This window comes from Sitophilus oryzae, unplaced genomic scaffold (genome assembly GCF_002938485.1).
Source record: "Sitophilus oryzae breed Bouriz unplaced genomic scaffold, Soryzae_2.0 scaffold_1312_pilon_pilon, whole genome shotgun sequence".
Classification (NCBI taxonomy): domain Eukaryota; kingdom Metazoa; phylum Arthropoda; class Insecta; order Coleoptera; family Curculionidae; genus Sitophilus; species Sitophilus oryzae.
Genome location: NW_022145963.1, coordinates 92198 through 119334, shown reverse-complemented (window position 1 = coordinate 119334; position 27137 = coordinate 92198). Strand labels below are relative to the sequence as shown.

At 32.7% G+C, this 27137-nt stretch overlaps 2 protein-coding genes across 2 annotated transcripts in view; both read right to left on the bottom strand.

Annotated features, from left to right (window-relative positions):
- The window catches only part of LOC115875000 (nose resistant to fluoxetine protein 6-like), a 98767-nt gene extending 86149 nt beyond the window's left edge, over positions 1-12618 (bottom strand). The window contains exons 1-2 of the mRNA XM_030890311.1: positions 12297-12618; positions 351-535 (exon numbers count right to left, since the gene is read on the bottom strand). Coding sequence (XP_030746171.1) covers positions 351-535; positions 12297-12567 — 456 coding nt within the window. The 5' untranslated portion in view covers positions 12568-12618. The remainder of the gene's footprint in view (positions 1-350; positions 536-12296) is intronic.
- Positions 12619-19006: 6388 nt separating this feature from the next.
- On the bottom strand, positions 19007-27131 carry LOC115875001 (O-acyltransferase like protein-like). The gene is made up of 4 exons (XM_030890312.1): positions 26967-27131; positions 24325-24467; positions 20863-20980; positions 19007-19644 (listed from the first exon to the last, which is right to left on the bottom strand). The coding sequence occupies exons 1-4, from the start codon at positions 27100-27102 to the stop codon at positions 19580-19582; spliced, it is 462 nt and encodes a 153-aa protein (XP_030746172.1). The 5' UTR covers positions 27103-27131; the 3' UTR covers positions 19007-19579.
- Between the last annotated feature and the right edge of the window lie 6 nt (positions 27132-27137).

The window sequence follows — 27137 nt, the reverse complement described above, 5'->3', positions numbered from 1 at the left end:
CACCTTGCTGAGGCTGAGCATTGTTGTTTGTTGCATTATCTTAGAGCCGTGCCAAAGATGCGTATGCTACTGAAGGCCTCACTATATAATAAATGATTAGTGAATACAATGATTAATGAAATTTCGAAAGAACTTATTGTTAATATATAAGAAGTTATTGTTAATATTGGTTATGCATTATGCATTAAATATGCCTATGAATAATGTTCAAAAAAATGTATGGATAAATATCTGAGTTAATTAAGCTGATAGCAATATAACATTCTAATGAAAATAAAAATTAATATATTTTAATTTAGTTTTAAATAAAAAAATGTGAACCTTAACTTTTGAATCAAGTTGTTACCTACTTCTATAACATTGGATGCATTCAAAGGAGTAGTTGGTATCAGTACAGCGGCAGCGCAATATTTACCAATTATCTTAAGTCCTTTTTCAGTCATGTCTAATTCGATACATTCATCAAAATTTCCCAAATCAAGTTTTGTTTCTACCAACATCCCAGCATATGGAAATTTTGAAGCTGCATCTACCACTATAATAAGAAAAAAAGAATCTTGAAATAAAAAAAATATATTTTTGTTTTATCTTGCCTATTGAACATTATATTTTTTAGTTATTGAATTTATATATAATACCAATAATACCGTTTTTATTAAATCCTATTAAATTTTACTTTGTATGAAGCCACTGGTGTAACGTTTTATTTTTCTTCGCACACAAATAAAGATAATAAAAAAACATATCACTAAAAATAAATTTAACTATTGCTTAAGTAATTTTCTTTGAATTGTGCATTGAGGTATGATTTGATTATTACCTTGTTTTTTCTTTCAATTTATCTAATTATGGTGGATTATACGGCTCCCCTCACCTTATGATTTTAGTCACAGTTTTTTTTTTAGTAGTTGTTTTTAATTTTTCAAATTTAACATACCATATTGGTTATCTGTGATTGAACAAATTTTGTGATAGATATAACTTTTTTGACTTTGTAAAATAAAATGTTTTGACTTTTTAACTTGTTTGTGATTGTATTTTAAATTTGACCTCTGTAATTGTTTTTAGCTTTGGGCCTGAAGATGGAAATATTTTAAATTCCCGAAACATGTCGCCCCCCTTGCTTTTTTAAGCATTAAAATTTTTTAAATTAAACAACTTATAGATTGTGAGTTATTGTCCTTTTACCCTCCTTCACAGGTTTGCTTTGAGATAATAATTAGATTTATTTTAGTACTCATGGCGTCATCTACTAGCTAAACGTCAAACTATTTATTTGTTTATTTTAATTTACTCTAACCTAATATTTTTTACGAATGGAGTAATTTAATTTTACTTCAAAAAAATACTTGATCGCAATGCCAATTTTTATTTCCTTTAAAAAAAAAGGAAGACTGTTTTTTTAAAAGCATGATTGTTTTCGAAGGAATTCCGATCTGAAAAGATGCATCATTAATAATATCTGCGTGAGTGCTTGAAGTTCTTCAAAAAAGCATCTACTTCCTTCGACAATTGAGTATTTGCTTGTTTAACCACTAATAGTAATAATACCTCTAGTAAATATTCTCTATTATTTTTGGTCTTTTTTGTGGTGTACTTTGTGGTTTCTTTTTTGGTAGATTCATATTGGATTATTGGTTTCATGATATAATTTGATTTAGTTTGTGCTTTTTGGTGTAGGCAGTTTTCAGTTCCAGTAAATATAGGCTTTTACTGTGAGCATTGTATACTGTAATTACTTATATAGTATTTGTTATTGGTCCCCGGGCCGTGATGATACCATCAGTTTTGTTTCTGTAATTCCATATCTATGCTATTTTGTCTTTTTTTCACCAAGGATACTATAGAGATAAATAAAATTATATAAAAATTCTTGCCACTTAACTGCTAATATAGAAATTTAATTCTACGCTGTGTTTGTCATAATGCGGATCAACCTGCTCTCACTACCGGTTTCGGAGCCTACTCCATCATCAGGTGAGCTTGGGAGATCCACAAAATGACTACCACAGCGCAGAGATAGTTAATTCCGACTTGTCGGAAAGTATCGGTTAGATATTAAGTCCCGAACGGGAGATAGCGGCCTGCGTGCAATGATAGTACTTTCGTACCACCGAGGCGCAACTATCGATAGTAAAAGGATGGTAAAAGGCTTTTTTTCAGGCAAGCCAAATTATAAAATAGAAAACAAATTTCTTGCAGTAAAGGTATATAATAAAATTATATAAAAATTCTTGCCACTTAACTGCTAATATAGAAATTTAATTCTACGCTGTGTTTGTCATAATGCGGATCAACCTGCTCTCACTACCGGTTTCGGAGCCCTACTCCATCATCAGGTGAGCTTGGGAGATCCACAAAATGACAACCACAGCGCAGAGATAGTTAATTCCGACTTGTCGGAAAGTATCGGTTAAATATTAAGGCCCGAACGGGAGATAGCGGCCTGCGTGCAATGGTAGTACTTTCGTACCACCGAGGCGCAACTATCGATAGTAAAAGGATGGTAAAAGGCTTTTTTTCAGGCAAGCCAAATTATTAAATAGAAAACAAATTTCTTGCAGTAGAGGTATATAATAAAATTATATAAGGGTTCTTGCCACTTAACTGCTAATATAGAAATTTAATTCTACGCTGTGTTTGTCATAATGCGGATCAACCTGCTCTCACTACCGGTTTCGGAGCCCTACTCCATCATCAGGTGAGCTTGGGAGATCCACAAAATGAGAGCAGTTTGAAGTGAGAGCAGGTTGATCCGCACTATGACAAACACAGCGTAGAATTAAATTTCTATATTACAGTGGCAGAAAAGCCCTGTTTATTGTATTATCTACCTGCAATTGCCTTTTCTATTTATAATTTGCCCAAAATCTATCGATCTTTTACCATCGATGGTTTATCTCCCGTTCGGGACTTAATATCTAACCGATACTTTCCGACAAGTCGGAATTAACTATCTCTGCGCTGTGGTTGTCATTTTGTGGATCTCCCAAGCTCACCTGATGATGGAGTAGGGCTCCGAAACCGGTAGTGAGAGCAGGTTGATCCGCATTATGACAAACATAGCGTAGAATTAAATTTCTATATTAGCAGTTAAGTGGCAAGAATTTTTATATAATTTTATTATATACCTCTACTGCAAGAAATTTGTTTTCTATTTTATAGAGATAAAGATAGTTCGATCCCTATACTGTCAGTTTTTTCACGCCATCTAGGGACCGAGCTGAACTTCGCGCTAAAGATTTTAGACAGTGACAGTTATTTTTGCATTTGACGAAAGAGAGCGCAGTGCGGTGGATGATAAGTCTAGCGCAACAAAACCGTTTTGTTAGAAATAAACCAAAAAATGTGTACTGATAAGAATAAATAGTAGACATTCCAATTGATATGAAAATGCATGAATTATTTTTTGGTCGTATATATTCTTTGTGTTTCGATACATTTTTATCAACCAAATTTGGTTGTTTTCTGCTCAGCTCTACCTTGCTGTCATACGAAAACAAAATATTTACAAGTGCTTATATACATTCCAAAACCAAATTATGTTGGAGATTTTTATTGGCTGTTAGAGAGATATTTGTTAAAATCCTTCGTGCCTTTGTTCCGCAGGTATAAAACATTCCCTTTTTTTTCAAATATCGATATATTGAATGATGTAGATCATTTGAGCTACCAATTGTTACCAACACAGGTAGTCACAGTCATAGGAAGTGTAAGCTTAATAGGTGAATGCCCAAAAGTTTCATTTCAATCGCATAGTAAAAAACGAAACAAAGACCCGTTAAAGGGTTAATTAAAGAGCATTCAAAAGAAGAATTGGGGTTTGCAAGAACTAGGCTAGTGAGAGTAAGGATGCTGCTGTAATTGTTGAAACCTTAACTGAAACTCCATGCAAAGGCACTGAGTTTTAAAAAAATTAATAGCTGCCCATACGCGGAAAGGCCCGGCCTTCGGACCTGTACTCAGAAAAAAAATGTATTTTAAAATGTACAATAAATCACGTTAAAATAATTAACTCGTTGTATGGAGTTCGATTTACCTAATTATTTGTTTTAATAACGATTGCTGATAATATAATATTGTTTTATATACATAATAAAAATTAAAGCATTCGAAATAAAGTGAATACTCTTTTATCGGATATCTAATATTTAGTCCTTTTAAAGTAATTATTACTCTATATGTTTCAAAAGAACCACGTTTAAAATAAACTGGCATTGCCTTATTATTTTTGAAAAATGTTGCTTTTATATTTATTATAATAAATTTATTTTAAGCACGAGAGTATTTTATTTCTATAAGAATTGCTAACATTTCTGTTAGGCTTTTGCCACGTGATTAATATTTGCCAATAGAAAGTCATGCATTTGACGTGGACATCGAAAGATGGTGTTTGGCGGTATTGACGGGATAAGCCCGATTAAGCCACACGTTGTTGTATGATTTTTGTCGCGTTCCATGATTTTGAATAGTACAATGATATTTATTGTATATGACAGTTGTTAGTGACAAAAAGGAGAATTGTATCGTTTACAGGTAATGTGTTGTTTAAGTAGTTGTTTAGAATGATCAACCGTTAATATTATTTCAGTACCATTATGGCGGCCAAAGGTTTTCTTGAAGAATGATGGAAACGACCGACGCCGGCCGAAATGATGCATTGTGATTTTGAATTTAACGCTGGACGAATTCAACAATTCAAATTTGCAAAGTAATATTTCACTAGATGATGAAAATTCAGATGTAAAGGAATACGAAGTCAAGCTAGCAAAATTATTAAAAAGGTGGAATTTACTACAACTCGTACCAGTATAAAAGGTAAAAAAATATATTGATGAACATTACAGAATGTACAGGGTGAGTCAACGATAGAGTAAGGTAAATATCTCCTTTGTTTTGAGATTTACAAAAAATGTTAAATATAAAAGTTATAGGGAGGGTTAAGATACATATTTTAAAATTATTGTAGAATATACAGAGTGCTTCAAAAAAGTGTTGCGGATATAAATTGTTAAATGCAACACCCTATTTTTTATTTTATTTTTTAAAATTCTACGTAAAATTCTATAACTTTTTATCTAATAATATTTTTTTATAATATACAGGGTCCGGCAGTAGTGCGTCGGGCATCTGTAGCTCCTAGAATAATAAACTTCACAATTTTGTTTAAGTTCAAACCTAAAGTATGTACGAGGATGTATTTCAGGAAAATATTTCAACTTCTATAGGGTGGCTCAAAAATGTGTAAGTGGATCGGTATGTTTTTTTTTAAATGGAACACTCTGTATATTATTGCATTTTTGGCTTCCTTTTGGACCTCTTTACATAATATATTATATATGAGTAAATATATTTCGATAATATCAGAGATATTAATAAATAAATAAAAAATATATTTTTTCCAACCTTCCTTATTTTTTTTTACTTTATGAAGCACCCAGTATATTCTACAATAATATATAAGATACTATATAATATAACAATACAAATAATATACAATACAAGAAAATATACAATAATACAAAAAAATATACAATACAAATAATATAATAACTTTTGTATTTAACATTCATTTGTAAACCTCAAACAATTATTGAGATAATGGACTTTACTCTATCGTTGCCTCATCCTGTACAGAACAGAAATTTGTACAGGGTGGTAAATTTAATGTATTACCCAACGACAATATCTTTTCGCGAAAGAATGAAGAATTTTTTTTTCAAGAAATTTAAGAACACCACTTTTTAAATTCAACATAGCGCGGCTTTCTCATCTATAGTGGCGTTAGGAACCTAAAAAATACTGTTTTTTGCAATTATACGATTCAGAAAACCTGCAAATCCTGTATACGCTGTATATAAACATTTCTGTTTCAGGTTAACTCCAGTTTTAAGATGGAGAAAAGTATATCATATATTTAGCTAAACGTTGCTTTCTTTTTTAGAATCTCTGTGACCTTTGAAGGAATCTAATAAAGACAGATCAATTCCAGGACATTACATAACCGTTCGTCACTAGACAAAATTCACCAGGATACCCTTATATCTATTATTTTTTTTGATTTTGGAAGACATTCAATACAATTATTGTATTTACCTACTTATCACCAAAAGATTAATTCCGAAATAAAGTTATTTTCCTAATAAATTTGATATTTATTTCATTTAAATTGTTAGTACTGATCCTATTCGATTAGAATCAACTCAAGTTTTAAACAGAGTGACATATTAATAAATCATTAAGCATTGCATTTGAAAATATAAAGAGAAAAGCTTGAAATAAAAGGAATGTATTTGAAAAACAAAAGGAAAACACTAATAAACAAATGTATATTTCTTTAAATCAAATAGGCAGCATTTTTATTCTAAATCTGATATACCACTAATAATGACAATGATCATGTATGTTTTATATATACGAGTATATGCATAAAATCAATATAGATATCTTATTAATTCAATTATTATGATCATTAATGAGGCCAAAACATGTTTGATTTTATTTGATTCATTAGCATTATTTTTGATTTTACGTTTTTTCTCTCAGTGTGGCCTTGAGGCCGGGGCTTTCACCCAAATTACCATAGCAGAAATATATCCGCGGACTTTGTCTTTCACGGAAACCTATGGTATTTTGGTTGAAACGCCCGCCCCAAAGCCAAGTCCGAAGCTCGGGCCTTTCCGTGCACGGTCAGCTAATGAATGACATCAATAGTCAGTTCGGCAATTTTTCTCAAGACAAAAACATCCAAATGATGTTCTAGTTAAATAAAGCATGACGATATGCTAAAGCTATAATAGCATTATTTAACAGCCATTAGCCATAATTTCTAATGAAACTAAATGATTATTACTAGTTTTAATAAAGTTACAAAAATTGTCTTAGATACTTACTATACCGGGTACGTCTCAAAAGTGGCTCACCCCTATAACTTTTTTATTTACTTAGGTAAAAAATTCAGATTTGGTATATTAATATATGACACAAATTAGGATTGATTGACGTATTCAATTATTTTCTGTCACTTCCTGTTTCACCGGAAATGACTACAACTTTTGATTTTTAAATGGTACCCTTGGTGTTTTGTTGCTTTATTTGATAGAAAATGACACTCTGAATAGAATGACAAATCATATGTCAACTTTTAACATTTTCAAATACGGTTTATATATTATTTGAAATTGCAACTCTCAACTCTACAACAATTGAAATGCGATTCATAACGGTAATTTGACTCGAAATACCAAGTGTGTGGTATCAAATTATTGGTAAAAAAATGCTTTTTCCAAATATGCTAATGAGCCGCCCCTGTTCCTTTTGTAAAAATTGAGATATGATTAAAAATACGATTTGGGCATTTTTAAACCGGCCAGGGGCGCTATTCTGTACAATCGTCGGTATCGGCAAGTTACCGACAGCTATCGGTACGTACGGCCAATGAGCGTCGTGTTGATTGTTGTTGTCATAGTTACCGATCGGTCCTATGACGGATATCGCAAATTTGTACCGACGATTCTCGGTATCTCTACCGTGAGGTTGACAAGGGCACGGTAGAGATACCGATTTTCGTCGGTACAAATTTGCGATATCTGCCATAGGACCGATCGGTAACTATGACAAAAACAATTAACAAATTTTTACTATATACAAATACGTATCGAGAGCTGTCGTAACTTACCGATACCGACAGCTATCGGTACGTACGGCCAATGGGCGTCGTGTTGATTGTTGTTGTCATAGTTACCGATCGGCCCTATGACAGATATCGCAAATTTGTACCGACGATTCTCGGTATCTCTACCGTGAGGTTGACAAGAGCACGGTAGAGATACCGATTTTCGTCGGTACAAATTTGCGATATCTGCCGTAGGACCGATCGGTAACTATGACAACAACAATTAACACATTTTTACTATATACAAATATGTATCGAGAGCTTTCGTAACTTACCGATACCACAGATTAGGTATCCTATAAGTATACAGATAAAAATCTTGTCCCTAATTCGTGGTACGAAAATTGTTTTTTATGACGATATGCAAACGAGTCAAATTTCCTATGGTCAAAAATAAACTCGTGTAAAATAACAATAAACAGCGTAATAGAGAGATATCCCTAAACCGAATAGCGTGCATGGACGTTAATAAGGCCAGGTGTTATTTCCTTTACGTGAGGTGGTATTAACTCTCTTCATTTATAGTTATCGGATCGGAAAGAATTCTGATCGCGTCGCGTCCGCTATTTAAACTTAACATAACTTTGAATTTAAAACTTTGAAATTGTGTTGTTTACTAGGTATTTTAAAACTAAAGGGCTAAAGTGCTTATTTCCAGTGCTTTATTGTTCAACGTCTGCCAGTGGGTTTAGGGCAACAAGCAACAAATTCTCTTAGAAGGGCTAAGTCGTCATCTGCTGTAAACCTAAGACTCTTTATAGGTTCTTTAGTATTGGAAGAGGTAGAGTCCATATTTTGGGCCATATTTCTTTAATTAAACTAATCCCAGCTACTTAAATATCAAATTACCTAATAAAACTAAAGCAATAATTCAAAACAATTCAAACATAACCTAAGATAAAAGATCTCGCCGGCCGTCTCCGGTTGTCAAATACCCGCACATGCCCATTTAAGCAATTTTTAAACGTTATCAGAGGTTATTTAGAAAGAGCGTTTGGTGTAATTGATCCGCAAATTACGTCAGGCGGTAACGTTATTAGCGGGTGTTGCGTTAAAAATTGACTCGCGCATATCGTAACCATGATAAGGTACGCGTAAATATTGGATGACGCTATTCGGTTTTCCGATATCTCTCTAATAGCTGTGCCGGTCAGGCGCTGTACACAATTTTAGAGGCCATAAGTGGGCGTGCCATGTGCGCAAACTAGTCACCTAACTAGTGCCCGATTCCGAAAATTGGAACCACGAAAAACAATAAAGAAAAAACAAAGATTATAATCTGTGCCGATACCGACGGTTTTACAGAATAGCGCCCCAGGACACGACACGAATAACATTAGACGATCAAATATATTTTTCCAAGGCTCCTTGATTAAAAATTAGTGTTTTTAACACAGCCATGACACTCTAATGAATTATTTCACTCCTTCTCGGGAGTGAATTTAAAAAATCTTTTACAATTCGTTTTTAGATCTTTCAAAGTAACTTATATCAAAAACTCAAGTTATTTACCAAAACTTCGTTTAAAAGTTTAAAAGGTCTATTTTCTTAGACTATACCAGTAAATTATGAAATCAGTAAATTTGCATTCCCTATCACTAACATTAGAATATGCAAGTATTAATTTGTTAGTTTGCATTATTTTGCTCAATTAATCTGATCAAAATTATACAGAAATAAATTTATTTTTGTTTTGTGGAATGATTTGTAATGTAAACACATTTATAGCGATAACTAAAATTCTAGAAACATCAAAACAGGAAGTTTTCTTTGAATATTCAAATGATAAATAATTTCGCAGGAATTATGTTAACTAGCTACTCTGACGGAAGGATTTTAGTTGACATGTATTATCTTTATTGTAACGTAACAAAATTATTGTTTGCATTGTTAATACTTATTTTTATACTATACCTTTATATATTTCTGTTCAAATATTTTCAAAAATGTCCAGTCCTTACAGCTAATAGTGAAATTATAAACAGATAAATTTAGCACCGATCTCCTAGAAAAGATTACCACCACTAATTGTTTTCATGGACATAATTTCTTTATTTAATATACAGGGTGGTCCGAACTGTATTCCGGAAACTTCGGCAGCATATTCTGCACATAAAAATATGTAAAAAAGTTTGTATAAATGTATGTCCTAAAAGGCTTCGTTTCTTAAATAGATAGTTTATTTTTTTTATTTATCCTTTAATAATAGTATAGAAGTTTTGTATTTCGATTTTTTTCAAATAATTTCTGAACTATAATCGATATTTGGATAAAAATTGGTGTCTCGGTGTTCTTTTGCATGAGAACTTTGATTTCGATGTCATTATGACTCCTATTTGTAGGGGGCGCCACCTATATGTGTTTTAACTGTTTTAAAGAGCACTAACTTTTCATCCGTACTTGTATAGAACTACTGAGTAAAAAAAATATACATTTTCACCGTTTTCTGCGTAAAATTTTTTATCACATTTCAAATTCCTTGTTAGGTTAGGTTTGAAATCGCTAAGAGCAACCCAATGACTAAAAAATCCAAGGACAAATAACACCCGAGAGCAAATTGTGCTGATGTCACCAAACAGTGCCGTGGCACATATTTTTCTTAACCTAGTTGTTTGAAGCAATATTTATATTTTTTGATAATTGTTTTAACTACGCTTATGGTGTATCATCCTAAATAATCAAGAAAAAAACGTATTAAAATGTTAACAAAAGGAACAAAACTAGGATCGACGTATAGCACATATCAAGTACATATAGATGTTAATTGAAATTGAAGAATAATTATCGGAATTCAATAAGAAAATGCTAAAAAGTTGGAGTGGATTGTTTATTTACCTATGAAACGTAACTCCTGGCTCTTTCTTATCGCTGCTGCTTTTACACTTGAAAGCTGAACAACTAATCACCATTGTAATAAAGTTTATACAAAGTTTACTACACACAAACTATTAAAAATCGTTAAAATTGTCGCTGGTGACCAAATGATGACTCATTGTTTGCCATCAAAAGAAAATTCTCTAAGGTCACAAATTCTGCTGCAGCCCGTATATGGGCGTTACATGTCCTTATATTCTATAGTCATTGGCAGGGCCGTAGCAAGGCGGAGGCGGAGGGGGCGGTCCGCCCCGGGCAGCGACCCTCAAAGTACCAGCGGGGCGGCAAAAAATTGTTATAAAGGCTGCGGACGGATTCTGTAGGGGCGGCAAACCTATTTCCTAGAGACTCTCCGCCCCGGGCGCCCCTAACTCACGCTACACCACTGGTCATTGGAACAACCGTTCTCAAGATATTTAGAATGGAAATTGTCAATAAACGTCATTATTACAAAAAAATAAAAGTTAAGTAGATAGTTTTATTTGACTGAAAAGATAAATTTAGAAACTTTTTGTATTTTAATTGTTTTCTTCAAAAAAATAATGAGAAAACAGTTTCTGTTGAACTGGCATAAAACTTTTCAAATTTATTATTTCAGTTTAACAACTAAATATTTCGTCAACATGTTTAATTTATGTCAATTATGACAGGTATTTATAATTTCGATTCCAAATATCTCGAGAACCATTACTTTTAGTGACTTTTACCAAGAGACCATTTTTACGTAAAAAACGTCGTAAATACATATTTTTTTACTCTGTTGTTTTATACATGTACGGACGAAAAGTTATTAATCTTCAAACCAGTTAAAAAATGTAGATGGCGCCCTCTACAACCCAGTCATATTGACATCAAAAATTAAATTTCTCACGTCAAAAAATACCCAAACACCAATTTTCATCCATATATCGATGTTAGTTCAAAAATCATTTGTAAAAAATCGAAATAAAAATGTAAATTCTATACTCTGTATCTCGAAAACGAAGCATTTTAGGACATACATTTATACGAAGTTTTTTACTTCTTTTTATCTGCAGAATATGCCGCCGAAGTCTCCGGAATACATTTCGGACCACCCTGTATAGTTTCCAATTTCTTCATGTTTTAAAAGCAGTTTAGGCTTAGTAACGTTATAACAAAATCCAAGAACATCATAAATAATTTATTTAAACTACCCATTAATTCTAAATATAGCAGTTAATAGTCATTCAAAACCTTTAAATACTGATAATATGATTAAAAAAACCGGCGTCAAAGACGACTGGGGAACGACAATCGATGATAATTTTGGCGAGATAATTCTCTAGGCGTCATTTTCTTAAATTGATTTAAAACTTGTCAAAAATTGACACTAATTATAGAAAGATCATAAAAAAGACTCAAATTTTATCAAGTTTTAGTTTAAACCAGGTCTTTTTGAGAAGAATGGACGCCTTCCTTAAAGGCCAATAAACGAACGCTTTCAAACAAACAAATATATTTCCAAAAAAATTGTTTTTCCCTAATTTTATACTACACCATTTAAAAATCATTTTTACTCAATGTAAAAATAAATCATAACCTTCTGAAGGCTAACTGGCAGTAAGCGCTATTAAAAATAAATAGTATACGGGTCAATTATTGACGTCTAGATCTTGACATCTTCAAAATTACCATCGACTATGATTCCTTAGCCGCCTCTAATGCCGTTCCTACGATCGTATGGTATTTTGGACTACAAATCTACTAATAAATTATTAATACTTACTTTTTGACAAAAATACTTCGGAGTTACAGACTACCTCTAATTGTTTTAAACATAGATTATCATCGGGCAATGTGTTATTTCTTAACGTTGCATTGCTGCACAAATTATTCATTAACAGACTGTTGTAATTCGCTTGACCCAGAAGTGGTAACAAAATAAGGGGATCTATATTCAGGTTTTCTAAAATATCTGTAGGAATATCACTTATATCCTGAGAAGTGGCACATTTCATGTACAGCAATACCACAAATAACAACTTTAGACGTCTCATTTTGTTTTCCGCTTGAAACCCGATATAACAGTTTCTAAAAAAATGTACAACTGAACTAAATGTGTAAATAAATGTTTCATTTAACTAGAGTTATTATCTTTCTTAGTTTACTTAAGAATTAATAAATATATTTGAGACATATATTTTGCCTTTTGATATTTTTTTAATTATTTAGCATACTAGACTCTCCTTGAGGTTTAGTTGTCTACGGTTTACGATTTAAACTGATCTTGACTTTGTAGAATTGTTATTATGGCGTGTTTCTCATTCATCAACGCACTAGTATATTAAGTTTTTTAAATTATTTTGTAGTAATATTACTACATAGTATTACTACTTTGTAGTAATACTATATACCTTACACCTTCGGATAGGAAGGTTTTTGATTATACAGGGTGTCCCAGTATTTTAAGTGGTGATCTGGTCAAAAGAAACATTTTTTCGCTTTACCGTTTTTCAAGTAAGTCCAAAATAACCGAGTTATTTTACTTTGAAAATTTAAACAAAAAATTTTCTTGCGTAAATTTTGAGAACCACTGGATCTTTTCTGGATTTTCTTTCATGTAAATTTAATCTACTACCTATGTTGCAATATTATCAAGAATATTTTTTTTAAACCTACCTACTTGTGTATCTCAAGAATCGGCGAATTGGTTGGTGGAAATCACACCTAGGTTCAAAAATTGGCAAGGGCCGGAACTGGTTGCAGTGAAGGGAGAAAACATCTCTAAAGTGGCATCACGGTCTTTCTGCGAGAAGCAAGGGGAAAGACACCACCTACCTGCTGAGTTGGCGAGTCATCAACTCGAGGGAGAAGGATCATGGTGTGGTCCTCACAATAGGAATTGACCTCAAATCCAAGGAGGCAATAGAGAAAGAGGGACATATCCTCTGTTATAGTTACTGGACAATTCAGAAGTGTGGTCTGGATTTTAACGTGTAAGACAGAGAATAATATAAATGACCGGTTGACAGACAGAGAGACAGCATCAAAAGGGGCCGGTGATGGGCCGGTGCGACCGATACAGTGTTGCCGGTATTTACGGGTGTGGGCAAGGTAAAGCATAAGCGTGGTGGAAGTACGCATTGAGAGGGGCGGTGCTTTATGTTAAGGTTCGTATTCACTATCCGAAAGAACAAAGGAATGAAATTCGGTATATTTGGACAGCAAACCGAATGCATGCGGCCGTTCGCCATTCGGTTCGCTCCATCATCCGTTTCCAGTCGGTGCATCAGAGACGTTCGCAAACGAATGAGAATTATGGAACCGCGCGAACAAGACTGGACGTTCGATCGTTGGATAGTAACATTCGTTCGTTGGGATAGTGAATACGCACCTTTATGTAGATGAAAGGGTGGGGAAAGAGAATAGATCACCTGAGTTCCAAACTATTTTTGCATCATTCTTTTCGCCTAGCTGTTTCGGTGTGTATGTTAAGTGTTTTAAAAATTGCTATTTATACGACCGAAGAGAAGGTGCATATCGTTAAATGGTTTTACATTTCCTCAAGTGTAGAAGAGGTCATTGGGCGTTATGTGTTCACCTTTCAAGATCGCCCTGTGCTTTGTGCCACAACTGTACGCAACATTGTCCATAAATTTGAGCAAACAGGCTGCATTGCCGCGTGCAGAAATTGTGACAATAAGGAAGGCGCAGTGAAGGTGATTCCCGACAAGGAAATTAATATTTGTGCCGCGGTCGAAACAAGCGAACCTTGTTCAGGCCGAAATATAGCGAACAAGTTGGTTGCAGTGCTCGAACGGTGCGCAGGGTTTAAAAAAAGCATGGATATACGTCCTACAACATCAGTACCATGCAAGAAATTTTTCCCGCAGATTGTAACAGACGTCTGGAGTTTTGCGAGGCTGTAAGAGAAAGAGCCGATCGGAATAATTTATTTTTGGAAAATATATTATTCCCAGATGAAAGCTCGTTTCCCTTACATGGCCACCACAATCCTTCGATAGTACGTTATTGGTCTCGAGAAAATAAGCACCTTAGTATGGCACTGCGGACACAATATCCACAAAAACTAAATGTTTGGGCTGGCATGCTGCAAAATCATATCGTTGGGCCTTTTTTTATTGATGGTATGTTAACAGCTGCCAAATATTTGGATATGCTACAAAACCAAATTGTGCCAGCAGTTCGAAATTTGCCAATCAATTTTGAGGAAGTGTGGTTTCAGCAGGATGGCTGTCCTGCGCATAACGCGCGTAACGTAAATCTGTTCCTTCAAACCACATTTCCCAATCGGCTAATTTCCACACAAGGCACAATTAATTGGCCACCACGTTCTCCTGATTTGTCGCCTAATGACTTCTTTCTGTGGGGATATGTAAAAAATTCCATTTATGGCCATAACCATGAACGACCCATGAATATTGACGAGCTGCGATTAAAAATCGTTCAGTCGTTAGAGAATATCCCCGCTGTTATGTTAGCTAAAGTTAGATCAGAGTTTTATAACCGTCTTGGCTATTGCGCAGCACAACAGGGAGGTATTTTTGAACCTTTGATTTAATTTTTTTTATAATTATTTTGCTAATTGTCATTTTTTAAAGTTGATTTTTAGTCATTTTTTTAATGCTTGTTTTAACTTATGCTGAAACAGCAACAAAAACATGAGCAGTGTAGATACAACCGGACGTTTAATTATTTTTATTTTTAAAAAGATTAAACGTCTCGAGATGTATGGATAACCTTCAAAATCGTAAATATATTGTAGAATGATGTACACCCAACCCCTTTCAAAATCCGACTGATTTGATAAATGTGTCAAAGTATATCTACCGTTCTACGACTTCGATACTGTCAGTGTTGCCAGATGAAGTTTTGAAAATTTCCTGAAGCCTGGTTGGCACGGTCAATCTACCAACAAAAAATATTCTTTTAAAATATTTATCTGATGATACTTTTAGAAATGCCAAGTTTGAGAAAATAAATTAAATGCACACACTAAATTGTGTCAAAAAATATGCTTTCTAAAAATGTATTTCCTCGATAGAAACCTTAATGTTAGGGAATATTTCCTAGACCTGGCATCTGTTTACTATTCTTTCCCACCACTTGATTTGTCTTAGCTGATTTGTCTCATCCCGCCTCTCTAAAATTTGGAAGCCATGCATTTCTGTCGCCACGTGTGACCCATCAAACTCTTGAGTTATAGGCGTACTAATATTTTATTTCCATTTAGATTTAGTATTACAGCCAATTTTAGTTTAAAAGTTTTGCTTATGAATTCTGTAAAATTTAATTTATTCGAATTTTAATAAGAATTTTTTTATGGCAGCTGACAAAGTTTAAGATGGGAACAGTGGAACAACGCGTTCGCCACGCTGCTTCTTAAGCCCCATACATACTCAATATGCGCTGATTTGATGCATCCATGCGTTCATACACGCATAGTATGATGCGGTATTATTGCGTTATTCTTTCCGTCCATGCGGTGTGTCGATGCGAGGTGTCGTTGCGGTCCGTCGATGCTGCTCGTCGGTGCGATTCATTAATTCGTTTGAAAATTCGTCTATTGTGTTTGTGATATTTCTTTTGATGGTTTTGCCCCAAAACCGATATTCCGCCTTATCTCCGCACAACCCATCGCCAGACGCATTGGCGCATCAACTCGATGCATTGACAAACCGCATCAGCGCGTAGTAAATTATTGGGCTTTACTATAATGCGATCTAACTTACTCTAAAAAAAATAAAAATATAAACTATACCTACAACGTATTTTTCAAAAATGTCTATAAAATTTTTCAATTCATTTTATGTCAATCATTATAAAAAACTCATCGACATGATCAAAAAGTTTTATGATCAAGCGGGGGCAAATAAAAACAGATAAACAATTTTTATGTAAAACGGCCTTTAAAATTAACATTATAAACATTATAAAACTGTTTGGTGGCATCGTATTTATGATTCTAATTGTGCTAACCTTTGAGGGGTGTGAAATAAATTACTTATTTATATACAGCATTTATGCGGGGTGGTATAACTAGTGTTATAATGGTTGTAGCTTTAGTATTACGGGCAACCAACGGTCCAGCTACGTCGAAACACCGGTTCCCATTAGAACACCGAAGTTAAGCGACGTAAGGCGGTACTAGAGGATGGACGGGTGACCAGTTCGAAACTCTGTATCGTGCTGTTGTCCAATAAAGGCAAAAGTGTAAAATTACATTATAACATGATCATGTCATAATATTATGAAATAATATTTAGTGAAGTAAAGTAAAGTAAAGTAAAGTAATTTAGTAAGTAATTTCCTACTACCTATAACTTAAGTAATTTCCTACTACCTATTTTTTTAATATTGCTACAGCATACTTATCAGTATAAAGTTTTACTTATCTTTATCCTTTTTATTGCTATTTATAATTCTGAATACGAGAATAAGAAATTTTAGTTTTAAGTACGCCTATGACCGAAAGCGAACGCCTACCTCCCGCTTCTAATCAGCGGCCATAATTGTATGGAATCAGGGATGAGTAAATATAAAGGACCCTAAAATTTATTAATTTTAGGGTCTGCTCGTCTGCTCTGTCCAAACACGTAAGAAATATTTATTGATGGATCAGTAGGGCAGAGAATGATACAGAGATAATAAAAAGGCCGTTTTTATGAATAACGAAATGGTATTTGAACATCATATTATAATTAAATCGAATTAACAATAGATTAATTTATAAGCTATCCGCAGAAAATTGACAATAATAATAAAAACATGACACATGGCAATAATTCCAAATTAAAAATCGATAAGAGTTCTCATTCATAATAGTAATATAGATATATTTCAAAGAACTTTACTTAAAATTAACTTTTTTAATTTTGTATTAGTTTATAGCACTTGGTGGTATAATTTAATAAAATAATATCAATCATTAAATAAAGCATAAACGAACCAATAAATAAAAAAAAGGTTAATTTATTTAATGCAACGTACAACGTACGTCTTTGGATGCCGATTGTCGTGTGTACGAAGAATACAGTCAACATGCGTTCAATACAATACGATATACTGAAAGAGAAAAGACTATAAAATACGGGAGAAAAGTGAGCAGTTTATTACCTATCCACTTAATCCGGATCGGTCGACAATAGAATTTGCGATATTTACAACATTATGTAATTAATTGATTATCGGTCCTATTATGAAACTGAGGATGTACGTAACTACGTAATAGAGCATATTTTTTGGTTAGTTTATTTAATGAAGCGTACACACGGCTTTGGTTGCCGATTCTCATGTGTCAACGTGTTCAGTACAATACGATACACTGAGAGAGATGCTGATGCTCTATTACGTAGACACATACATCCCTAGTTGCATAATCAGACAGATAATCTATTATAAATAATACACAGATAATCTAATATAAAAGCGCAAATTCTGTTGTCGAACGCTGTAATCAGTATAAGATTATGTATTATAGAATTGTGGAGGTGCATATGAAACATTAAACGATTCATCATTGTGTTTAGTTATACCACATAATTTAACAAAAAGATCAATCATTTAATGTCTCACTTCACACTGTCTCTCTCCATTATTATTTAATACTGATTAGAATGGTCGACAATAGTATTTGCGCTATTTACTACATTATGTAATTAATTGATTATCTGTCTCATTATGTAACTGCGGATGTACGTGACTACATAATACAGCATATTTTTTGGTTAGTTTATTTAATGATATAACCGATAATGTACACACGGCTTTGGGTGCCGATTGCCGTGCACAGAGACTCTGTGATTGTATAAACGAACAAAGAGAGAAGAGTAAGAATTTTCCCAAGCGTATGAAGCTGACCTCCGGATTAAGTGGATAAGTAATAATTTTCTCTCCCCGACTTACAAGATTGCCATAGCGATTCACTTCTAGACATGTAGGTAAATGACGACTAAAATAAACGACACAAGATTTTCTCTTGCCGACCAGTATTATCGTAGTCTTAAAGAAATTAGAATGAAATAAACTATGTTAAAAATTTTCATGTATACTACTGAAATGAAGATAATATATCTAAGCTAAATGTAATCTATTACAGTTGTAGTAAAATGAGTAACTAATTATCGAAAATCCAGATCCAACCCTAGATGCAACATTTTTTTGAAACGTCTACTTATGCGGTTTGAAATTTTGATGCAAAATCAGGCAATACTGCTCAGAAGAAATGTACCCACCCATACCCACCCAACTCTTTTCTCTTTTTAATACATTTTATTTGCCATTAAGCTGTCTACATCACTGTCTTACACGTTAAAATCCTATACACAGTAATTGAATGACCAGGTCTGTATAAGCCGCATCAGCTGCTGGGCCATTTAGCGGCATGAATCATCCTATATACCTACAACCCCTAAAAGTATATGCACTTATTTAAAACTGACCCTGTATATGTATATTGACAAAAAAAGGCAAACACCCATATATGTTTATCTAATTTGAATATTTTTTTGGTTTACACACACACATGTTTAATGCCTCTTACTAAATTAATTCTTAAGCTTTAACTAACTCTTACTTAACTAAGTTTAACTAACTCTTACTTAACTAACCTAACTCAATATAATTTTTATAATAATTAGATTTCGTCTTAAGTTTTTTCTGACTTTATTTGATAAGATATGACAAGTGATGAATATGATAAATTTCATATTTTCATTTCTAATTTTCCTGCTCTCCAAATTGATATTATTTGAATTTCAGGTTGCTGGGTATCTCCGATTATTTTAAAAATACATTTGAGACATATTTTCAATTTGGATTATTTATTATTTTAAATATACACTATCATCACAGAATTAAACTCAATTTTAACACTTGTTAACACTCAATAGGTCGAAAGTCATGTACGAGTAGCGAGCCTTAGTTTATTTGAAGGGATTTCCCATGGTGATTATTATATTACTAGGGGAAATAATTATAACTTAAGTTTTTTAATAATTAAAGTTTACAAAGAAAATGAATTAAATAATTTGAGAATATAGTAACCTCCTACACAACTTTTTCATTTCCTTTCTTTTCTGCTATTGGATACTCTGTCTTTTTTGCTGCTGGTTCTGAAAAAGAGAGACACCTATTTTAGACATTAATAATTGTAATGGTGTATTTTTATTTTATTGTTAAATAATGTTAGTTTTAATATTTATTAACTTTAATACAAAGTATTATTGAAATTTGCACGAATGCTTTAAGCAGGTAATTTAAATAAGAAAATTAAATATTTTAAACTGGATTTCTAAAAATCAAATTCGTATATTAACATACTATTTTTGAGGTATGTTGAGTTAGGAAAAGAAAACATACAATTGATAGTTATATGTTGTTGTTATATGTTAGTATTATATGCTTAGAAAGATCAATTCATTCAGAACCACGCAATTAGTGGAATAAAATAGTCGTTTCAATTAGCGTAGAAGTTTGTTCCTTTAATTTCAATGTAAGCATTCAGAACGTCAAAATTAGTGGTACTAATCTTCAATTAGTGGAAAAAAGCTTCATTCAGAACCTCGAAATCAGTGGAATAAATTAGTAGTTTCAATTAGCCGTAGAAGTTTGTTAACCTAATTTTAATATAAGCATTCAGAACGTCATAATTAATGGTAGTAATTTTCAATTATTGGAAAAAGTTAACAAACTTTTGACTTTTCCACTAATTATACTTCAAAATTTGCGAGGAATGTCATTTTGGCATTTGATTATCACCCGTCAAGAAAAATAAATTTTGGTTAGAAATCAAAAGTTTATTGTTTTATAAGCTAAATATTATGCTTTCTCTATGGATACAACAGACTACCGCAAGCGGTTGCTAGGATATTTTATTAATTTTAATTGTGTTTTTTAGACATTGTGAATGATCGTAAACTAAAAAGTATAAAGTGTAATTGAAACCACTAATTTATTACACTAATTGGGAGGTTCTGAATGAAGCTAAAGTTAACAAAATTTTGACATTTCCACTAATTATACTTCAAAAAGTTTGCGAGGAATGTCATTTTGCCCTTTGATTATCATCCGTAAAGAGAAATTGTGGTTAAAAATCATAAGTAGATTGTTTTATAAATGGATACAACTGACTACCGCAAGTTGTTGCTGTTGCTAGGATATTCTATTAATTTTAATTGTGTTTTTTAGACATTGTGAATGATCGTAAATTAAAAAGTATAAAGTGTAATTGAAACCACTAATTTATTCCACTAAGTGCGAGGTTCTGAATGAAGCTTAAATCTAAAGTAGGTATGTGACTCGTGTAAAGATTTTATTTTCTGTATACTTACTGCGTCCGCTCCCTCGTAATAATGCTTTCTCCAAAATTATTACTGGCGACTCAAAAGCCAATGTCCAAAATATTGCTACGAATGTTGTAACGATCAAATGACCACAGAAGTTATAGAACTGAAATAAAATTTTGTATAAATTATCACTTATTTTTTTTTCTCTATTAGACGAAATATTTTTTTACTAAAGTTAGTATTCATAACATCATAATGTAATAAAAAAAGTACAGTTTTATCGTCATTAATTCATTTCCTCTTTTTATTTTTCCCCATTGAAAAACTTTTTAGGCCACCTATTCTCCGGCATACGTAGAACGTGTCCAAACCATTTTAGTAATGTTTCCTCCGATGCATTCATGATACCCCTGACCTCAATGTTTGTCTTTTTTTCCATCCTAGATATACCTTCTTTTAAGGTAGTCCATTTCAACAACTTGAATTTTGCGCTTCGCGTCTGCACTCAGGGTCCATAGCTCTGAACCATAGCAAAGAACTGACTATTAAGACATCCAATAATTTGTTTGATATTTTGAATTCAGTTTTATATTTCTTCTTTGCCCAAACCCTCGTTGTTGATAGTAGCACCCAAATATTTAAATTTGTCTGGTTGTTGAATCAATGAAGATTTCAAAACAAGCGTTCGAATTGACAGCTAAGTATTCCATCTTTTTAGACTAAGTCCTAATGACGAACTAAGTCATACCTGACTAATATAAGTCCCCATTTGTTGTATTCTTGATAAAGCACTTTAGTCATGAACTCCAGATCGTATGAGTCCTGCGCAATCACGACCTGATCGTCTGCAAAGCTCAGGGTATATAGTGTATCGTCCCCAATGCATATTCCCATACTTTGACATGCCACGTAAAACATGGTCTGCGTTGAACAGGATACGGACATATCATGGGGGTGTGCTGATTCTATGTTTAAATGGGAAAAGTCAGCTTCAAGTCAATACGACTGCAACACCGGCAGACTATCCGGCATATAAAAAGTAAAAGCATGCCCATTAATATCCTATTCCAGTCCCTTTGATAATTTCCTGGAAGCTGCAGTATAATAATAGTGCCGTAGTTTAGATGTTTGTTTGTGATACTTGTTATATGTATGTTTGTTTGTACATTTTAGACTCTGTCAGACTATTCAGCTACATAACACACATATTTACTTCCTGCTCTTTTCTTGTACAATGATTATGGTCTCATGTGTTTTGTTGTGATGTTTAGCCATACGATAGATATATATATATATATATATATATATATATATATATATATATATATATATATATATATATATATATATATATATATATATATATATATATATATATATATATATATATATATATATATATATATATATATATATATTATATATATATATATATATATATATATATATATATATATATATATATATATATATATATATATATATATATATATATATATATTGACATCTCCTCTTCCATTCCCTAAGGGCTACTTCGACGTAAGCATTGAAGATCAGAGGATATAAGCTGCATCCTTGTCGCAACCCTTTTATGGTATTAATTGGATTGGATAGCCTATGTCGTATCTTAACTCCAGATTCACGATTTATTTTCTTTATGTAGCTCTTTTCTTATCTTAAGCAGAGGTCTATCTACTTCTAAAATATTCAAGACCCATATCTTGCTGCGGGGAATAAGAGTCGTACGCTTTCTCCAAATCAATAAACGCTAGATGGACTTTTTGATTTACTGTTATTTTTTCCATCACCTGCTGCAGAACAAAGCAAAAGAAGCTCTGTATTTTAAATTAGCAATAGAAAACAAAATTATCCACAAATATCAGTCGAATAAATGTTAAGTCGAATAAGTTGGATGATAAATCACAAGCGCTGGATTTCTGGAAAAGTGATAAAAATACAGACAACTCAGTAATCTGTACAATACGGGACTCTAGATTTCCAACAAGTGATGATTGTAAATCTAGAATCTACCAATCATGCGTTTGATCTCTATGATATATGGCACAGAAACTAGGGTCCACACGGCAGTAACAAGTGTACCCGTATAGTATTAGCCGTAACATAAAGGATTTTAAAAACAGCAGATATAGTCTATACTAAAAATATATTAAAAATACTAACAATGATACACATTGAACGACAAGAAAAGAAACATAGACACAGGCAAAAATCTGTGAGTAAAGAGAAAAGAATAGAGCATGTCAAATACTATGTCTACCAAGAGAATAGACAAAGTAGTAGTGAAGGGCATTACGATTCTTTTTAGTGAATCGAATCACACAGTTCAATTTCTCATATTGAATCGACTCCTGCGATTTATTCGTTTGAACGAACCACATGCACCATTTACGTTTCATAAAACCAAGAATCGTAAGTGGCACTACCCGCGATAATTTGGTAGGACAATTACTTAAGGGACCAGAAAAAGAAATATACAGTTCTTTCATTTGTTTTTCAACACTTTATGATACTGGCGTAATTGGATTGATTGTTTTACCAATAATATTAAATTATCAATCCAATCTATATATACTATTTATTAAAGACTTCTTAATACCAATTTAATATTTTTAGAGCCATATTTTAATTCCGGTTTAATAATCGCGAGAATAATCGTAATAAATATTATATAATACTACCGCATGATCGAAAAAAAAATGGCGTCCAGTTGGCTTGGAAATGAACATCGATGACATTCCCCAAATAAGTTTACATATAAAATGACAGCGATCTTCATTTTATAACCATCGCTGACGCCGTTTTTTTATCACATTGAGGATGTCAACAACCTCTATTTAGAGTTGCATAAAAACACGATTTCGTCTTTTAGTCCGACGTTTAATGACTATTAAACGTCGCTATTACGTGGCTATTACCGGCTGGTAATATTATTTTAACAAAAATATTAAGGTGGAAATTAAATATCTTACAGATACTCCCGTACTAAGCACAGCATAAATATGTTTTTTCTTGTAAATAACTTTCTTATCGTTTGCATTTTATGCCCGTGATGTTTGTTTAGGGCTTTTGTTCAAGTATAAATATTGGTGCCTGCATTTATTCTTAAAAAATCGCCGGCAACGCCGCGCCGTAGAAACGAACGATCGCATTGTAATCCGATTCAATTCTCACGATTCTTTTTTACGGCTCATCGTTCAAATGTTATGGATCCGTGCTGGTCACGATTCAATTCAACAAACCGCATTGCAAGCAATGATTCGAATCTCACGATTCATTTTTAATACTCGTTCGAATGAACGATTGTTCAATCTTTACCCACCTCTACATACTACTTTGTCACGTAAGACCATCCGGACAATTATTCTTAAAGCTGATGACGAGATATTTAGTAATCAATTATTTTCTACTTGATGATTATAATAACATCAGTAATATAATCATGAGTAATTTAAATTTTAGTAGTACAACCTACGTATATTCACTTACCAAAATATAGTCGGTAAAATGCAATGTTGTTCTAGTTTCCATAGCTGTATAAGATATTATGGGTCCATGCATGAGATAAAGGCAGTATACTAGCTTTCCTCCAAGTTGCATGAATCCACAAGATAAAAACCAGTTGATAATACCTAAAAACAGCGATGATATAGAAATAATTCTCTGTATATAATGGAGTAATAGTTTCTTTTTAAACAAATGTCTTTTTATAAATGTAAAATAATAAAGCTTTTGATATTGTGTAAAAATAGAAAAACAGTATTACAAAAAAAATAAAATTTATATTTAAAAAACTTAAATTAGGGCCAACAGATTTGGCAAATATGCCTTAATAAAATAAACACTGATTGTATTAACCTACTAATTAAAATCTAAAATAAATCTAAAACATTAAATCTAATATATATAATATAATGTTGCGGACCTGTGTGGACTCAGCCTAACCCGTTCTAATATGTCCCGCCCCCATATGACCTTAATATCGCATAAGAAGAGACACCGCAGTGACTCAGCCAATCGAACGTTCGAGAACAATCCAGTTCCACTGGAATGGCGGCGTACATACAAGAACATTCTAAATCTTCTCTATATGCACCTAATGATCTATGGACTTTATCTATGACTCTACACAGGGTGTCCCAGAAATAAGTGCAAATATTTTAAGGGGTGGTAGATCTGGTCAAAAGAAACATATTTTCTCTTTACCATTTTTAAAATAAATTGAAAATAGCGAGTTATTTAACTTTGAAAATTTTAAAAAATAATAGTAACATTTCGATAACCGCCGGCAGATATCGCCAACTACCTCCAATTACGCGAATCAAGCCCGCTTCTCAGGTAGTTCGACGCCCTGTGTTGCCATATGGACAAGAAAGTATATGCCTAAAAAAAGTCATAAAACCACACCACCTGAGGAGTTTGGCAGAGATTGCAGATATGCATTACATTTTTAAGATTGTGATATTATTACAGAAAATAAATAAAAAAAACCTACCCAATATTAAAAAAAGATACTTATGACAGATCGATGTAACTGTGACAGTTCTCTTTTTTGATACACACTTAACTAAAATACACTTCACTGTGCTGCTTTACTTGTACCTACATGCTATTATAACTGCTATAGTAACAGACCCCATTTCTAACATATTCTTTTCATATAGGCTTCATCACAATTTGAGCCACTGATTTACAAAACACTTTGAAAAGCGCACATTACTTTGAATACCTTTCTAAATGAATAAATATTGAGAATTATTGTCTCTTATCGCCACTTTACGAACAATTTTAAATACGTATTTTGTTTTTTCGCTATTTTTTCGATGTTTTTGTGGCGGGCTTGTGTGCATCATGCGACGATATTAAGCGACGTTGCTGTAGTTACAATTTGAAATTCAAGACATTCAAAGCAATCAAATTCGTATTAAATTTTAAAAATAAAACAGAACACATGAAAGGAAAGAAACAAAACAAAAATGAATTGATTATTCGTCGGGCTGTTTTCGATATATTGAATTCTGAATTACGATAAACATTTTAGAATTTTTTATGTGACCTTATCGATAATCAATTTATTTTTGTTTTGTTTGTTTCCTTTCATGCTTCTCTGTTTTATTTTTAAATTTTAATACGAATTTGATGGTTTCGAATGTCTTGAATTTTAAATTGTTGAAACTACGGCAACCTCGCTTAATATCGTTGCATGACGCAAGCTTGACAGGGTGCGGCGGCGGCGCCGCTTGGCGTCTCAAGAAACCAGTTGACACGCCTCAATTTTGACGGACGGTTGGTTTTCGATGGCATTGTCGAAATACATCGAAAAAATAGCGAAGAAACAAAATACGTACTTAAAATTGTTGAGTGAAACATGTATTATGATGAATCATTTTATTAAATTTATTCCAAAATAAAGTTATTTTGCAGCATAACAAAGATTTTCGCAAACGTCATAAAGGTAATGTTGAAGTTAATATTCGGTGGTTTTTGTTAAGTTTTCATTGAAAGGGTAAGTAATAAAAATATTTTTTTTTTATAATTATTAATAATGAGCACTGATAAAAGATTAAATTTAACATTCCTAATTTTTTGGGTGGAAATTTGTCTATCAATTTATAAATATAGAACTATGTAGAATGTGGATAACATAGGAGGTTGCAATACTGCAAGGTTTAGATACACCGTAGGGAAATCTCAGGTGAATACATAAGTGGCACTAAAAAGTTTTTTCAAATTTCCCGGAAAATGTCAAGAAAAAATTTAAATTTTCAACATTTTTTTTCTTAAAAAAAAACTCATAGGCGTGTTTCTGGGTTTGAACTATACTACTAGTTAAAATACTTGCACTTATTTCTGGGACACCCTGTCTAACCCGAAGCCGGTACAAGGAGGACAGAAACAAACAGATTCCGTCGACGCGTACAATTGCCGCGCTAAATTCAAAATAAATTCCTTTTAGATAAATGGTTAAAAATAAGTGTGTAAGTAGTTCTTTAAGTGTTTTATCATTATTGTTTTGTTACTTAGTGTAAAATAAATTGTTTTTAAATAAATTAGACTTTTTATCCACACGGAACCGACGAAAAACGTAACAATAGTAACATTTGTTTATAACTAAAATATATCTACATTACCTCCTTGACCAACAAGACAACTATATACAATCCAACAGAGTTGTAAACACCAAATTGGTCTGCCTAAACTTATTGCAATAGCTTTAACTTCATACTCATATGTAAATCCATAAGTTACATAGGCAGTAACGTACATACCAATCAAAACAACACACCAAATGAACAAGTTCA

Bases quoted from the DNA above. Each gene is read 5' to 3' on its own strand.
- LOC115875001 (XM_030890312.1), bottom strand. From the start codon at position 27,102: ATGTACGTTACTGCCTATGTAACTTATGGATTTACATATGAGTATGAA. The intron at 24,468-26,966 runs GTAATGTAGATA...CGCTGTTTTTAG, and splicing joins TTGTCTTGTTGGTCAAGGAG to GTATTATCAACTGGTTTTTA. The intron at 19,645-20,862 runs GTAAGTATACAG...TCTCTTTTTCAG, and splicing joins ATTACGAGGGAGCGGACGCA to AACCAGCAGCAAAAAAGACA.